This window comes from Paroedura picta, chromosome 6, assembly GCF_049243985.1.
Source record: "Paroedura picta isolate Pp20150507F chromosome 6, Ppicta_v3.0, whole genome shotgun sequence".
NCBI classification, from domain to species: domain Eukaryota; kingdom Metazoa; phylum Chordata; class Lepidosauria; order Squamata; family Gekkonidae; genus Paroedura; species Paroedura picta.
This window is the reverse complement of record NC_135374.1, coordinates 34,152,705-34,168,001: the sequence shown is the minus strand read 5'-3', so window position 1 is coordinate 34,168,001 and position 15,297 is coordinate 34,152,705. Positions and strand designations below refer to the sequence as shown.

Genomic DNA, 15,297 nt, shown 5'->3' with positions numbered 1-15,297 from the left:
GTGCTTTAGTTATCAGACCTTGACCCTGGAATCACAGGTGGAGTTGTTAGATTCTGTGCAGCAGCCAGATTCTACTGTGGTTCAGTGCTGACTGTGTGAAATATGTTTTTTTTTACACTTTTTATGTTATGGTTTTCTGTACATCTTTTTCTGCTGTACATTTTATACTGCTGTTTTATGGCCATAATAAACAATTACTGCTACTACTACAAGAGAAGAAGAAGAAGAGCTGGCTCTTATATGCTACTTTTCCCTACCCAAAGGAGGCTCAAAGAGGCTTAGTCGCCTTCCCATTCCTCTCCCCACAACAGACACCCTGTGGGGTGGGTGAGGCGGAGAGGGCCCTGATATTACTGCTTGGTCAGAACAGTTTTATCAGTGCCGTGGTGAGCCCAAGGTCACCCAGCTGGTTGCATGTGGGGGAACGCAGAATCGAACCTGGCATGCCAGATTAGAAGTCCGCACTCCTAACCACTACACCAAACTGCCTCTCAAGAGCGTAGTACAATAGTCTGATGTTACCATGGCATAGATCCAAGTGGCCAGATCAGCCATGTCAAGGGAGGGAACCATGTTCTAGCTAGAAAATGATTAGCTCATAGTTTCCTAGAGTCAATCTTTAATTTTTTCCCAAGTCTCAGCATCCATTTATTTGCTGACTACATTTCATATTGACATACCAGCCATGTCGGATCAATTGTATTAATTCTAGTAATAGTAAAGGTAAAGGTAAAGGTATCCCCTGTGCAAGCACCGAGTCATGTCTGACCCTTGGGGTGACGCCCTCCAGCGTTTTCATGGCAGACTCAATATGGGGTGGTTTGCCAGTGCCTTCCCCAGTCATGACCGTTTACCCCCCAGCAAGCTGGGTACTCATTTTACCGACCTCGGAAGGATGGAAGGCTGAGTCAACCTTGAGCCGGCTGCTGGGATCGAACTCCCAGCCTCATGGGCAAAGCTTTCAGACGGCTGCCTTACCACTCTGCGCCACAAGAGGCTCTTAATTCTAGTAATAGCTTAGGAAAAAATTACTATTTTTAAGTACTTGGGGTTATGCTTAAAGTAGAGGTAACAAAGGTGAAAAGAGGTTCTGTTGTGTGCTTAGTTATTCATTCAGTGTATATCTTGCTCTAGATTATACAAGTTGAAGAAATACAAGAAATTTTACACCTTACACCGCAACTGTCAATACTCATGAGCAAGTTGTGATTTTGGTCTAAGACTTATTTGGCTTTTTATTTCATGAAGAGGATCTTCCCTCACATCTCCATTTTTCCATCTAAAAGGGAAAGTGGGGATAGTGTTATGTCATTATAGTTCAATCCTGTTGGTAAAATATAAGCAAAAGAAATGTAATATTTTATTCATTTTCTACCGTTCACTATTCAAGTACATCCCTTCTTCAGTCACAGTAAAAACAAAAGCAAAATTTTTGTGTCTCTAACCCAGTTTTGTTTGTTGCATTGTTAGATAATAATGGTCAACATGAAAGGCTGACTCCAACATCGGATTCCAGAAGTTCCAAAGTAAGTGTTGTGTATGTCTTTAAACGGTAGAATTGAAAACAAATGAAAATATGATTTGTTTTTTGTTGCAAAAGACCTATACAGGTGGATGTTCTATAGAATATAAATAGGTTTCTCACCATCCATTTTTATGTTAAGTACAGTAACAAATAAATTAGATGTAACACTAAATAAGCTCTGATATGTGGATGACCTCGCCAGCACTCTTCATGTGCAAGGAGTCAGCATAGCTGCTCCTTCTCCTCACAGCGGAGAACCTATTGGCAAATGAACTTCATTGGCAAATGAAGAACTGTTTTCAGATTCTGGGAAAAGGAGAGAAGGCAATGCTTGGGCTCTCAAGCAAAACAAACATCTATGCACAAGGTCCTGCAGAGGAGCTGCTTTCAAGCCAATGAGTTTTCTGTACCTACATAGAGAACAATGAAAAGATGCCCACAGGCTTTTTCATACCATTGACAATTGTATATCACAGGGGCCAAGACCCCATTCATATCCTGCCCTTTTTCAGCCACTGACTTTCATGGTCACGTGCAGTTCTTCAGCTTGGCTCCTAGAAGTCCTCTCATTGTCATAATTACTGCTGGCTAGCTCTGTCCCCCATTCCCACAGATCATTTATTATTGTGGGGAATGAGCTGAGAAGATGGTTGTAAAGAATTTTGGACTGGGCTTGCCAAGGCACAAGAAGCACAAGAGCCTCTCCTTCCCCTCCTGTCAAATGATCTCATGTCACAAGCTATCCTTCGCCCACAAAATAGATCTTCCACATGAATCTTCCCTACCTCATCAAGTCTCTTGCTCCTCCATTACAAGCCAGGCTTATTGTCAGCAGTTGGGTTCAAAAGTGCAAGTTCTAGATGGGCATAGTCACAATTATGGAATTAAGTAAGTTTATTGTGATATTTCGGGCCATTTCGCACGGCTTCAAAATAGCACAATGGATGCTAATTGAAAACGCTACTAATTTGCCTTAACGCACGACGTCGCAGACAATCTGCAACACTCCTGAAACCAATCAGCAAAAAGCGCTTCATTGTAGCGCTTTCAGGGGAATCCAGAAAAGTGGATTCACCCTCCGGATAGCGATACACTCCTGCAACCAATCTGCAACACTAGCGCTAAAGACCTGTGCGTTACCATTGTTGCGGGTTCTTCAAAGTCCCTCCTCCTGAGCCTGTCCTCCAAACTTCCGGCGAAGCGATCGTCATTTTTTTTTCTCCGAGCGAGCGGGGATAAACGCACCAGCGAGCCTCTTTCTGTTTAGAGGCTTCCCTGGCTTCAGTCCTTCACCTTTAGTCACTAAGCACAAACCACATAAAAGCCCGTTTGCTGAAATAAAGTCCCTTTATTTTTTACACATTAATTCAGCCGAAAATCGGGCCCGTGAGAGGGGGGGGGTTATCACTCGAGGCAGCGTGCCAACGATCATACAATCAAACGATAGCTCACATTAGGCAGCTGGATGGGTCTCTCCGTTGCAACGAATCTACCTAGATTCGTTGCTATGGGTCTGTTTTTTTTTTTTAAAAACCTTTCTTAAAGGGAAAGGGGCTGTTTGGGAGCATGCTAACGGCTGCCCATTGGCTGCTTGACGGCCAGGGGCGGGACGAGCTTGGCAATAGCGCTTCCTTTCTAGCGATTTCTGCCGAGACCGGAAGCCTGTGGGAAACGCTAAGAAACGCAACTGATTCCACTACAAAGGCAGGTATGCATAACGACGAATTCCACTATTTTAAATGGCGATTTTTCATTCCGCAAACAATTTGCAACAAAGATCCCCGTGCGAAAAGGCCCTTCATGTTCTTGGTTTGTTGCGTTAAGAGGGCAGAATATGAATTAACAAAAACATTTCATGGTCAGTTTAGCTCTTTTATTATGTAAAAATAAATTTGCTTAGTTGCCTGTTTTCCTTATAGCTGATTACTGCTTGTGAAATTATTTTTCAGATTTCCTCAAGCAGTTCTGAAATAAAGAAGCTCTGTAAAAGGTAGGCCTCTGCATTTGTAACAACACATCGGTATTTGTCTACTCATTTTTAAAGTAGCTGGATCATACTATATTGCCTCCTTAGTCATACTTAACAAGTTATTTATGTTCCCTTGGAAGTTCACAAAACAAAGTCTCATTGATCTTGTCGGCAATAGAAAATGAAGTTCATTTTCTTTTCCGCAGGCCATGTATCCTTATATTGGATTCCCTGAAGGCAACTTCCATACAGAATACAGTTCAACTCTTGAGAGAGTGAGTAACAATATGTTTAATTTGAGTCTTCATTTTAACAGATGTTGTCCATCTTCTTTCATATCCACAGGCTATGTGTGCCATGTATCAACATATGTAGCTCATGATATGCAGTTGTTATCCTGCATTAATTAAGCATGTATGTAAAAATTTACAAGTTGCTTTCATTGTATAAAATCCACTGTAAAGTTCTTTTGATCTGTGTTTCAACCAAATATGCCATGAAGTTATAAGGAACACAAATGAACTTGGAAATACTCTTTAAGAGTGTTTATACAAACTCTTTATACAAATATTCTTTAAGATGTAATAAGTCTGCTGGGTATCCCTATGTTAAAATCCTGGCCATTTGTGAACATTTGATATAAGGTTATGTAAACTTTTCATAAAGTTTAAAATACCGTGTTGCTAGCAGGCCATTGATGACCAATGTATTCAGTCTGGCTCCAAGTTGCTTCCCTTCACAATTATCCCCTCAATACCTTCATTATTTTTTATGCTAAAGATCTTCCCTTATGGATCTCAGCAGCTGATTTCCATTTGCTAGTCAAGACAGAAGCCATGGAAATAAACAGTTGAAGCATATAAGAAAAAACTCTGGCAAGATCCCTCTGTTGCTGATTATGCCAAAAAGTAGAGAATTTGAGTGCTTTGCCAGAATTTCAGTCCATTCTATAAGGGACCAAGCCAGTATTTCTGTCCATTCAGCCCTTTTTCTTTTCAAAAATTCATTTCTTATAGTCAGTACACTCTGGAAAACACAACAAACTAGCTGCCAATTATCAGATGTTTGGATATCATGGGTCATTTCTAGAGAACTTTTGTGTATGGAGCAAGGCCTTCAAGGCTTCCACTTCCAATAATTCTCCTGTCCCAGACATAGCTGTGTCAGGAGTGTGAGGATCTGCTGTCTGAGAAAAATAAGGGCATAATGTGCATACACATTGCTTTTCTATACACAAAGTGATGCTTTGGTTCCTAGCCACAGATGTTTAGCCTTATGGAAGAATGTGAAAGTATATCCAAACAGTACATAGGAGAACAGTTTATACAGGGGAAAATAAATGTCATTAATAAAGTTGTTAATCTTATCCAGGTGTATGTACTATTACAGGTATTTATTATTTACGTCAAAGTGTCCACAAGTAACTGTCTGTTATTATTTCAGATATTTAGAACTAGAATGGGAAGCAAAACGCAAAATACGTCGTGAGTTCAGCAAATCAACCATGGTGGATTTCTGTCCAAGAGTCCCTAAACAAGATAACAGTAGTGATTGTGGAGTGTATTTACTGCAGTATGTGGAAACTTTCTTCCAGGTGCAAAACGTTTAAAGATACTTTGGGATTTATTCTTTAAATTTTTCTAGAAAAAATTCTCAATTCCCTACCCTGCCATAGGATGATCAAATCAGATACATTTCTTTTTGCCTACTTGGGGAAGATATCAATGTGATTATTAGGCATTCCTTTATTTTCAGCTTTTTGATTCCTTTCTTTAATTTAATTTAACAGTGTTTCATATTAGTTTCTCATAGAATTTCACTGCTTTAAACATCATTATATATTTCAAATTCCAAATATTGATTAATTATTAAACTCTAACTAAAGTAGACCCGAGAAAGCAAGCTTGGTGTAGTGGTTAAGAGCAGTAGCTTCTAATCTGGAGAGCCAAGTTTCATTCCTCACTCCTTCATATTCATCCAGCTGCATGACCTTGGGCTTGCCACAGTCTTGTTTGAGCTGTTCTCACAGAGCAGTTCTGTCAGAACTCTCAATCTCACCTACCTCACAGGATGTCTGTTGTGAAGAGAGGAAGGGAAGGCGATTATAAACAGCTTTGAGACTCTTGGGGTAATGAAAAGCGGGATATAAAAACAACTCTTCTAAACATATTAGCCATTATTTGAATAATCTGCTAATGCTCAAAACATTCCTTAATATGCAGCCTGCATGCCATAATAACCCCACCGAGCCTCTCTGTCAGGCTTGCAATGTCTCTTCTTTTCCATAAGCCTCCAAGTGCTACTTCTTGCTTCTATTTGCCCGTGAACCCCACAGCCCTGTAAACAAGCCCTATGAAATTGTGTGCAGGGACAGCAATATTTATGTGCTTGTTTTAAATTAATGCAACATCATTTTTCTTTAATCAACAGAATCCTATTGTTAACTTTGAACTTCCACTGCACTTGGATCGCTGGTTCCCTCGTCAGGTGGTGAAAAATAAGCGAGAAGAAATTAGAGACTTGATCTTTCAACTTCACTTGCAACAGCAGAGCTAGCTAGACTGTTCTTCCAGTCTTGCAAAAGAAGATTTCGCTTCAGAAGCACTTCTGCCATCAGACTTGCAAAGAGAGAGAGAGAGAGAGAGAGAAAATGCAGATTGTATTGTTGCTCATTTTAAAGATATATTTGACTCAAGGGTTATAAAAACTTGATTTGTATTTCAAGCAACCCTTGGGAAATGGATATGTATACATTGCAATTATGTAATTTAAAGGAGGGGTAGTCAACCTGTGGTCCTCCAGATGTTCATGGACTACAATTCCCATGAGCCCCATGGCAGCATTTGCTGGCAGGGGCTCATGGGAATTGTAGTCCATGGACATCTGGAGGACCACAGGTTGACTACCCCTGATTTAAAGTCAATGTTTATTATGTTGCTTGATTGGATTTTGATTTGGCATAAATGGGAATGTTCTGTAAAAATGAGGAAAATGTCAGCACATTTTCCATCTTGCTAAAATAGATCTCTGTAGCTCTTATTGCTGATCCCGCACAAGTGGGGTGCGATCTGAGGTGCCATCTTAAGAGATGTTTTGTGTGTGATATTTTTAGGTCATAAAAGTGCTCCAGTAGAAATCATTCCCTTGCCTAAATCAGTCTTGCGAAAAAGATTCATATTCCTAGTTACTATGGAGTGAGGTATAAATACTTCTTATCTGCTTCTGGATTCTTGACATATACAAGTTTTCTCAGAAGTCAATACAGACAAAAAAGTGCTTTTTTGAACTCAAGGAAATCATGTAGAACTGGCCCTGTAATTTAGAAATGTAACACAAGAGGGGGCACTCAGGTTTTTTCCATATCCATCTTGATCTCACAGGCCAGATTTGGAGTCCTGATTTTTTTTTTCCTGCTGTGCAGTAATTATGTATAGTACAAATACTGTGTATTTTAAAATGTTTTAATAATCTAAGGCCATATGGTCTTTGCTGTATTGGATACAGTAGTAGCTTACACTTGACAAGATACCACCCTATTTCTATCATGACATTTATTTTGAAGGAAAGGAAAATTAATTCTTAGGTATTTAATAATTTAGCTAACTTTTATGGAAAGGGAAGCCTCTGAAGACAACATCATATTCAGAAGCATATTGGGTTAGATCACAGATTTTTCTTTGCCTTTCTCTAAGTTGCCTCCAAAAACTCTGAGAAGCGAATGCTGTTATTTGGGGGAGCTTATGGATCAAACACAAGCTGTGGTGGGATAGCATATGGAGTGTGAATTGGGAGGAATTGACACACCTCTACTTCCTTTCTTTCACTGCTGCAGGAAGCACATGGCACAGCAAGGCTTCTGTTGGTGCAAGAAAGAGCAGCAATTTTCACTGATTCCCCTTCCTCACTGCAGCCTTCTCACAGATTTTTAGTCCACTGGGCAATTTTGGTCTCAGGCTTTGGCTTGGGGGAGGCTGGGGGACTGTTGAAGGAGGGGGAAGGTGGGCAGAGATCTGCAGCTCCTGCTCTTCATTCATAGGATCCAACCCAGTCTGAATACTTGTGATTTGTATTCAAGTATTAGTACCTATAGGTAAAGTTGTTTGTGGGAGAAGTTCCACTGAAGCATAGCTCTGTGGTGTGAAGTAAATTTGCAGCTGAAAGCCAGATTGCTCTTGTACTTGATAAGCTAGACGCACTGAATAAATAAATAGATATTTTTTCAGAGAATATTTATTTTTCCCATGCATGTTTTTTCTTGTGATTGCTAATAGGTCATATTAGATCTCTTGGGAGAAAGAATTTTTCTTTTATTTGTTACAATAACGTAGTCAAGTTGCTGCATTTTAAAAGTCCCCCCTCCTTCTCCCTTATGATAAAACTATGCTGTAATTTTACATGGCATTACTGTCATGAAGAGCCAATAGGACCTAAATGAAAACTGGTACCAGCCAAGAACTATTTGGTGCTTCCACTGGATGGTTTGTGCGACCAATCATAGGTATCAATAAGTCAGTGTGTCTTTCCTCTTATGTGCCAGTTTTTTACAAGGGGATACCTAATAGAATAATGCATGCACTGATGATATAACATTGCTCAAGTCTTAAATGTCAAACATCAGTGAGCCTGAAATGTCATTTTTTTTTACAGTCTGTGATTGCATTAATGCAGATGCGTGTTTTTCAGATTTGATTCCATTCAGATGTTTTCCTAAGCAGCAGCTTTATCTCAGTAGGAAAAATATTCATGAAGAGGCACTGTGTTCAGGACCAAACTAGTTGAGACTGCAGATGTGCTATCCAATACGTTTTTTTAAAAGAGATACTTGTATGTTTGTCCCACAAGGCAAAAGCAGCTTTGGAGAGGCAGGATTTAGTAGAACATCAGATCTCCCCATTTAAGTTTTAAACTTTAAAAATAAAAAAAAAGGAAAATCTCACCATGGATTTGCCATTATCTCTCCTTTGCACTTAAATTTAATGCGAAACAAAATGTGTCCGGTATTCTGGGAATAGTAAATAAGAGTTTAGCAATCATTCTCCTCAATGTTTCCAATCCAAGTTGCAGTGCTGCATCTTGGTGCTTGACATACATTTCTGACCCTAAGCCCTCTTCCTTCTTTGTTCTTGTTCCAGTTCAATGCATTCAATTCTTTGCCCTGTTGTGTAGGTTAAGAATTTTCCATGTAACCTTCAAAGATTTTGTGTATGTTTTGGCCTTTAGATACAGTTGATTCTCCTTTGTGGTTCTTAAAATACTTATTCTGTAAAGTTGCTTATCAGCTGCCAAATATTACTGTCTTATGGCACAGCAGTGTGAATACGCCACCAGAGGAGGGCAACTACTGGAGTCCTAACAGAGAGGTAATGAAATCTGATGATTGAGAATCTAGTAATCTGTCCATAAAAAAGCCGCTTCTTTTATTATTGAAAAAAAATTAGTAACATTGACTTACAATGTCACCCGCAAATAATATATCATTCAAATGATTGTCATAAATTTATAATGTTTGTAACTTTTTCAACATAAAATTCTTTGGCCTATTTTTGTTAAGTTCATTCATGTCTTTTTTAAATTAAAAAGTGAACAATTTATTAGGAGTGGGACTCTTATTTACTGCATTTATATTTAGTCTGTCCATATGGTTTGGGGCAGCAAACAGAGTGCCTTCTCCCCACGTCTATTCTCATAACCACGCTAGGGTACTGGGGCCAGGATAATGAATGTCATGTTTCAGCTGCCACACAACAGTAGTATTTTGGCAAGGAATGCCACAGGAATACTATGGCTTGTAAGAAACTTTTCATTTAAAAATTATTGGGAAAATATGGCTTGAGAGCATCATGTTCTTGATATTAAAATATCATGGGCATGCTCAGTCCGCTGCATAAATGGGTCTTTGCATGAAAGATTCCCTGAAGTTCGGGAGCCTTGTCCTCTCTCCACAGACTGCCATGTTCGTGCAGTGCTGTTCACAGTGAGAAGTCACTGCACATATTCCATGTCCCTATGTTACTCATGCTCCAGAACATGGATATTCTGCCATTTTGCAGGGAGAATTAAATTTACTTATGTGGAAAAAATATCTTCAAGAAGAAACCCAAATAAATGTTATGATATCTTCCCTCATGATTAAGGTGGCAACCTGCCGATTATGATGATGATTATTATATAAACTACTAGTAATCAAGCCTGCTGTAATCTAAATACAGCGGGCGCTAGACCAGGGAGCCCCTGGCAGTCGCACGGAGCACGGCTGCCGGGGGCTCCCTTTGTCGGCGGCCTGATGCGGGTTCCCTTTGTGGGTGGCCTGACACCTCTCACCGAAGCGCCTCTCACTGTGTCAGGCCGCCATGCTTCCTTGTCAGCAGGGTGGGAATCGGCCGGGCCGGAGGAAGGGACCAATCAGGCCCCTTCCTCATCACGGACAAAGCCCTCCCACCAAGCCCTTAACAAATTATTTAGTTCGTTAACACGGGCGCCGCGGGCGTGTTAAGGATAGAAACCTTTCTGAGATACAGCCTAAGGGTTGGATTCAGCAATTGTTCCGCATAAGGTGTTGGTAGTTACAATTCCTTGCCGCATTCCATCCACTCAGCAGTCCCTACATACTCTTAAGAAAAACTGATTTCCAATCTTATGGAACCTGCAAGGATTAATAGCCATGTTACTCACAGTGTTACTGTGTTACTCACCCCACAGGGTGTCTGTTGTGGGGAGTGGAAAGGGAAGGAGATTGTAAGCCGCTTTGAGACTCCTTTGGTAGAGAAAAGCAGCATATAAGAACCAAATCTTCAGTAATATCAGGGCTCTCTCAGCCTCATCTACCCCACAAGTTGTCTGTTGTGGGGAGAGGAAAGGGAAGGAGATTGTAAGCCGCTTTGAGACTCCTTTGGGTAGAGAAAATCAGCATATAAGAACCAACTCTTCTTTAGGTTATGAAATCAAGCTCTGGGGGGAAATTAATGAGAGGCTCCTCTCAAAGATAAATGGTATACTGGGCTAGTATAATGAAACTCATGCTTGATCAGAAGTACCAGTTTGCAAATCATCTTTTTAAAGGGAAGTCATTCTCAACAATACCATCTCTGATCATTGCTGCCACATCATGTTCTTGCCTTCTAGAATGAATTTGTCTTTCAGGAAGTTGTGGGAATACACTGTCAACATATGATTCATCTTAAGGAACTGGTATACAATTATGAATCACCAAGTTTGGTGCCCACAAGTGCAATGCAGTACTGAGAATTTCATTTTCACACAGCCAATAATTTACTCAATATTTGGTCTAGTAATTCAGTGGACACTGTTAAAGTAACATTCTCTTGGGGTCTAGGACTGCTTATAAGGTGTCACTCTTAATAGTAGATATAGTATCCTACAATGTACAAAAATTGAGATTATTTTGGCTACTATTAGAGATGTTTCTGAAATATTTTTATGGACTCTCACTATATAAACATACCCTCGCCCGGACCGGAGGTTGGGGACAGCTGGGCTACTGTATACATCAAGTTGTTCTGGAAAGGAAGTTGTGTCAGTGCCACTGTACAAAGTGCAAAAGACAAGTATCACCATTACTCTTGTTACACAGGAATGTTCTTTCCTTTCTCAGTGATAAAGGGACACTGAAAAAAGGACACTAGAAGATCAACAAACATAGTATTGGTTCGACACACCTCTAAGATATTCTTGAAGCAAAATCTGATCATGTGTATTCTTTCAAAATTATTACCTGCATCTATCCCAGAAGAGGAGTTCTTAGTGATTACCATGATGCTCACATAAGCTGTTGTTTTGATAGCAGGGTGGCAGTTGTGTTCTTTTTAAAAAAGAAAGTCAATGAAAAAATGTGCTTAATTAAGTGTGAAAGGTACTGTCCTTGCATGGACTGCCAGTTAACGACATGACAAGCTCCGCTAAATCTGGCTTAGCTGGCCAGCTTAAAACTAAACAATTGTCTCCGTGGCCCTTTGGTGAACATCAAGGAGTGCTCCTTCAGCACCTCCTCCGAGTTCTGACATGAAAACAGAATTGTTTCTTTTTTAAAAAGAGGATACTCTTGTAGGCATTTTGGTGCATATATATATTAGCCTAATCCTTTTTATTAAGGACAGTTAAATGGGACGCCAGAATTCCTACAAGGAAATAACATTATTAGATGCTTAACATATCCAAAGCTGCTGCTTTTGCTAAAAGGAGGACTTTTGTTTTTTCTTTGCCTTTTTTGAAAGTACAAACAGCAATATGCATGGCTTTCCTCAGAACATCTGTCTGGGAGTCTGGATATTTGTATTGATTAACGGGGATATGGAAGCGTTTGCAGGTAAGAAAATACACTTCAGTTATCTGTATTTCTTTTGAATAATCCCTTCTATGTTTGACAAAAATGACTTAAGTAGACTGTAAAGAAATATGTAGTCATATTCTGCTTCTTTGTACTGGATTTTATTTCAAGAAGCCTCCTTTCAACTTGTCAGCAGTGAAATTAGTTACGAGCTGCTATCATTGTCTCTAGCGGAGGAGTACAGTATTCCACAAGGGTCATTTATTTATTGCAATTGTACATATGTGCTATAAGGTCATAACCAAGGTTAGCATTCATTACAGATTCAGCCTTTGTGGTTTATAGTGTGATTCACTTTCTTACTGCATTCATTTTTCCCCTTCTCAGTTGTTATACACCATCTGGCTACAGATTTTTTACCAAAGGGGCCAGTACATCTCTTGGTCTCTCTTCAGAAAACTCAGTTGTCTGTCAGTATATATTACCTATCCTTGCCATCATTCAGATTCTGGGCTTTACAGCCACTGGATCTCTACCTCACCATCTAATTTGCAAGCAAATCTGTTATTCTTGCAACTGTAGCAATAAACATATGAATGAAAAATGGCTAAATCTGATCAGCTCTCAAGTTCAGCTGTGACATTAGAAATGGCTTTCAGTCTTTCCTCCTTGAGTTGCACACTATTTGTAACCTGTCTACTCCTTCATGATATCAGATGTTACACTTTGTGCTTATTGGCAGGATACTAGAAGCAGACTGAAAATATTCAAAATAAAGTTATTGCAAGGCCTCTAACATGTCAGAAAAACTGTAAAACACACTTAAAAAAAATCAGAGCATGCACAAATCAATGCAACTACAAAGGCCTGGTAACCACTTTCACAGCCTTTATGAGTGACCCACTTTTGGGCTGAGATCCATTGGTTGGGAAATGCTCCTTTAGAACATGTGGGAGACTCAGTCCTGTGTCTTTATGTAGAAATGACAATTGGGCAATATGTTGAAGCAGAACTTACTTAGGAAGGGTCTTGTCATGCAAGCAGCAAGATGAGATGTCTCAGCAACACAGTAAAGGTTGGATTCATGTTTCCTCCTAGGTCTTAAGAAGGACAGAGCTTCATACTGAGACCTGCAGTCAGTATGCCATTCCCAGCAAATATTTGACACAGTTAATTATGTGTCAAAAAGTTAGCCATTAAATAGTGTTGTGAGATGTTAAGAGAGAAATCATATTTTGTAAGCCACATTAAACAGGTTTTCTTAAGAGGCGAAATAGAAGCTTTTCCAAATAAATCACAAATTTTGTTAAAGTGTTTACCCTAACTTTTTGGCAGTAGAAGAACAAAAAAATTAGAGTGTATAGAGAGTTAAAGATAACTAAGAAAGCTTGGAACAGGATTGTCTGTACTAGCAGCTATGTTGTCTAAACATATGTTTATTTTTTTATATTTATATTTTTATTTATTCTATTTATCCAATTTATATGCTGCCATCCCCTGAGGGCTCAGGGTGGCTTATTGAGACTTATATGCTTGTGAAACACCTTTTGGGAATGAGTAATGTTGTGGAAATATAGATGAGCCCAGCTGCCTGAAGACTTGTTTGTGATGTTTTCTTGCAGAAGACACCTATTCACCTTCAGAGGACACACAGTCTAAGGATGCTACACCAAATCTTGCACCTGATGGCTGGCAAATAACAAGCCCTCCCCAGTTTCTGGACTCTAAGCATCATCTTGATTTTAGGAACTCTGAGAAAAGGAGCGGTGGCTTGGTGCTTAGAAGGAAGAGATCAATTTTATTTCCAACTGGAGTTAAATTATGTCCAGATGAGTCTCTTGACCAGGCCACTGCCAACCATCTGAAATATTTCAAACTCAGAGGTAAGCAAGCATCAACAGCCTGAGATGAATATTCTTGCAAGGCAGTAATTTGATACACAGAGGTCCAAACATTGAATACCTTCAATTAAACCTTCTAATAAAATAAGCCTGTTTCTAAAGGAAAATCGGCTGCATTTTATCTGTATTTCTGTAGAATTTTTTGTTTGTTCAAGGGAAATTTTTGACATGTTCTCTGAGGCTGCTCTGAATCCTTCCACAGAAGGCACGAGGGGGGAGAATTCAGTCGAGACAGAGACAGTAGGTCATTTCCCCAAGTACACAAGGAAGTAGTAGCACAAGTGGTGGCTGTGGTTGTAGCTTGAGACTTGGCTTGAGGATCTCCCACAAAACAGCCATGACACAAGTCTTCTTTTTCATCTCCTGATTTGTTATCAGATTCTTTTCCTCAAAATGATGTGACACTAACATGGGTAATTTGAGCAGAACCTTTGGCATATTGGGAAAAGAGTAGATTGTCTGTCAGTATAGGTGGGCCTCATAAGGAATGTGAATATTGGTTCACTTGACCAAGTTGTCACAGCAAAAAACCCTGAAAATTCAGTACACCTAGCATATGTTGAACCATAGATCTTAGCCTCCTGGGAGACAGATAATTTTTGTTGGGGGGGGGGAATTGCTATATTGATAAAACATCAATTTGCTCATTTCTGTTATAAAATGTGACTGATGAAGTCATGTGTTAATTAAAAGAATAGTCTTCTCCTGTGTCTTACCTTCCTACAGATAGATAATACTGCTAATGTGAAGAGACACAGAATATTCTTCTCTAAACATAGCAGTAGTGTGATTAGATTTCACAGCTGCTCTTGAGACTTCTCATCTACCAAATACCTGTGCAAAGCTCTTTATCTCTAAAACAACTGGTATATTTGTGACATTATAATGATGTGGGATATTAAGGTTATCCCTAGTGATATAAAATATTGAATCTGTGTATGTGGGGATAATATATGTGTATTTTTGTGGGAAACTTTAAATTACAGACAGAAGCTTTTATTCTCTAGTTAGGGTCACAGCCTATAGAATATGTGGGTGGAAGTTTAAGATTAACATCTTTGCTACTGCTAAAGATTTAAATAATGTGTAGGTGGACTAGGTCAAGGTGTAACCTCAGGTAGCATTTTTATTACCAGACTGGCTATAGTGAAGAAATCACTGGCCACAGCCTCAAGAGTTACATGGCAAATCTTAAACATATACTTTGTCTCTAAAGTCAATCTCTCTCCTCCACTCTGCTGCACAATATGTCATTCCTATAATTGAGGGCAGCTAGGAATAGCCTCCAAATCGAAGATAGCAAGAGATGAAGGGAAAACATTTTAGTGGACATATTAAAGGCATAGAAATATTTCAGTGGATCCATATTGGTATTCTGTCTGTGTCAAATCTTTTTGATTTGTAGCAAAAAAACCCAGAAATGCATCATTTATAATATAAAAATAAACCTGTTCAGAGATATCATTGCCTGAATTTCAAAGTATAATACATATGATCAGTTTCTCTAAACTTATTATTAAGACCAATTCCACACAAGGAATCTGTCCCTGGACAGCCTCTGGTCGCTGATTGCTGGTTGCTGGTGGGTTTTAGAGCTTCCTCCACATGATGTCATCGG

At 39.4% G+C, this 15,297-nt stretch overlaps 2 protein-coding genes across 5 annotated transcripts in view; both read left to right on the top strand.

Moving 5' to 3' along the window:
- Positions 1-9,085, top strand: part of SENP7 (SUMO specific peptidase 7) — a 52,653-nt gene extending 43,568 nt beyond the window's left edge. For all 3 annotated transcript variants that reach the window (XM_077342106.1, XM_077342107.1, XM_077342108.1), the window contains 5 exons: positions 1,471-1,526; positions 3,475-3,515; positions 3,701-3,769; positions 4,938-5,088; positions 5,925-9,085. In XM_077342106.1, coding sequence (XP_077198221.1) covers positions 1,471-1,526; positions 3,475-3,515; positions 3,701-3,769; positions 4,938-5,088; positions 5,925-6,050 — 443 coding nt within the window. In that variant the 3' untranslated portion in view covers positions 6,051-9,085. The remainder of the gene's footprint in view (positions 1-1,470; positions 1,527-3,474; positions 3,516-3,700; positions 3,770-4,937; positions 5,089-5,924) is intronic.
- Positions 9,086-11,433: 2,348 nt separating this feature from the next.
- The window catches only part of IMPG2 (interphotoreceptor matrix proteoglycan 2), a 66,103-nt gene continuing 62,239 nt past the window's right edge, over positions 11,434-15,297 (top strand). The window contains exons 1-2 of one of the 2 annotated variants that reach the window (XM_077342104.1): positions 11,434-11,817; positions 13,401-13,661. In XM_077342104.1, the coding sequence (XP_077198219.1) occupies positions 11,739-11,817; positions 13,401-13,661 (340 nt within the window). In that variant the 5' untranslated portion in view covers positions 11,434-11,738. The remainder of the gene's footprint in view (positions 11,818-13,400; positions 13,662-15,297) is intronic. The other variant, XM_077342105.1, reaches the window with a different exon arrangement.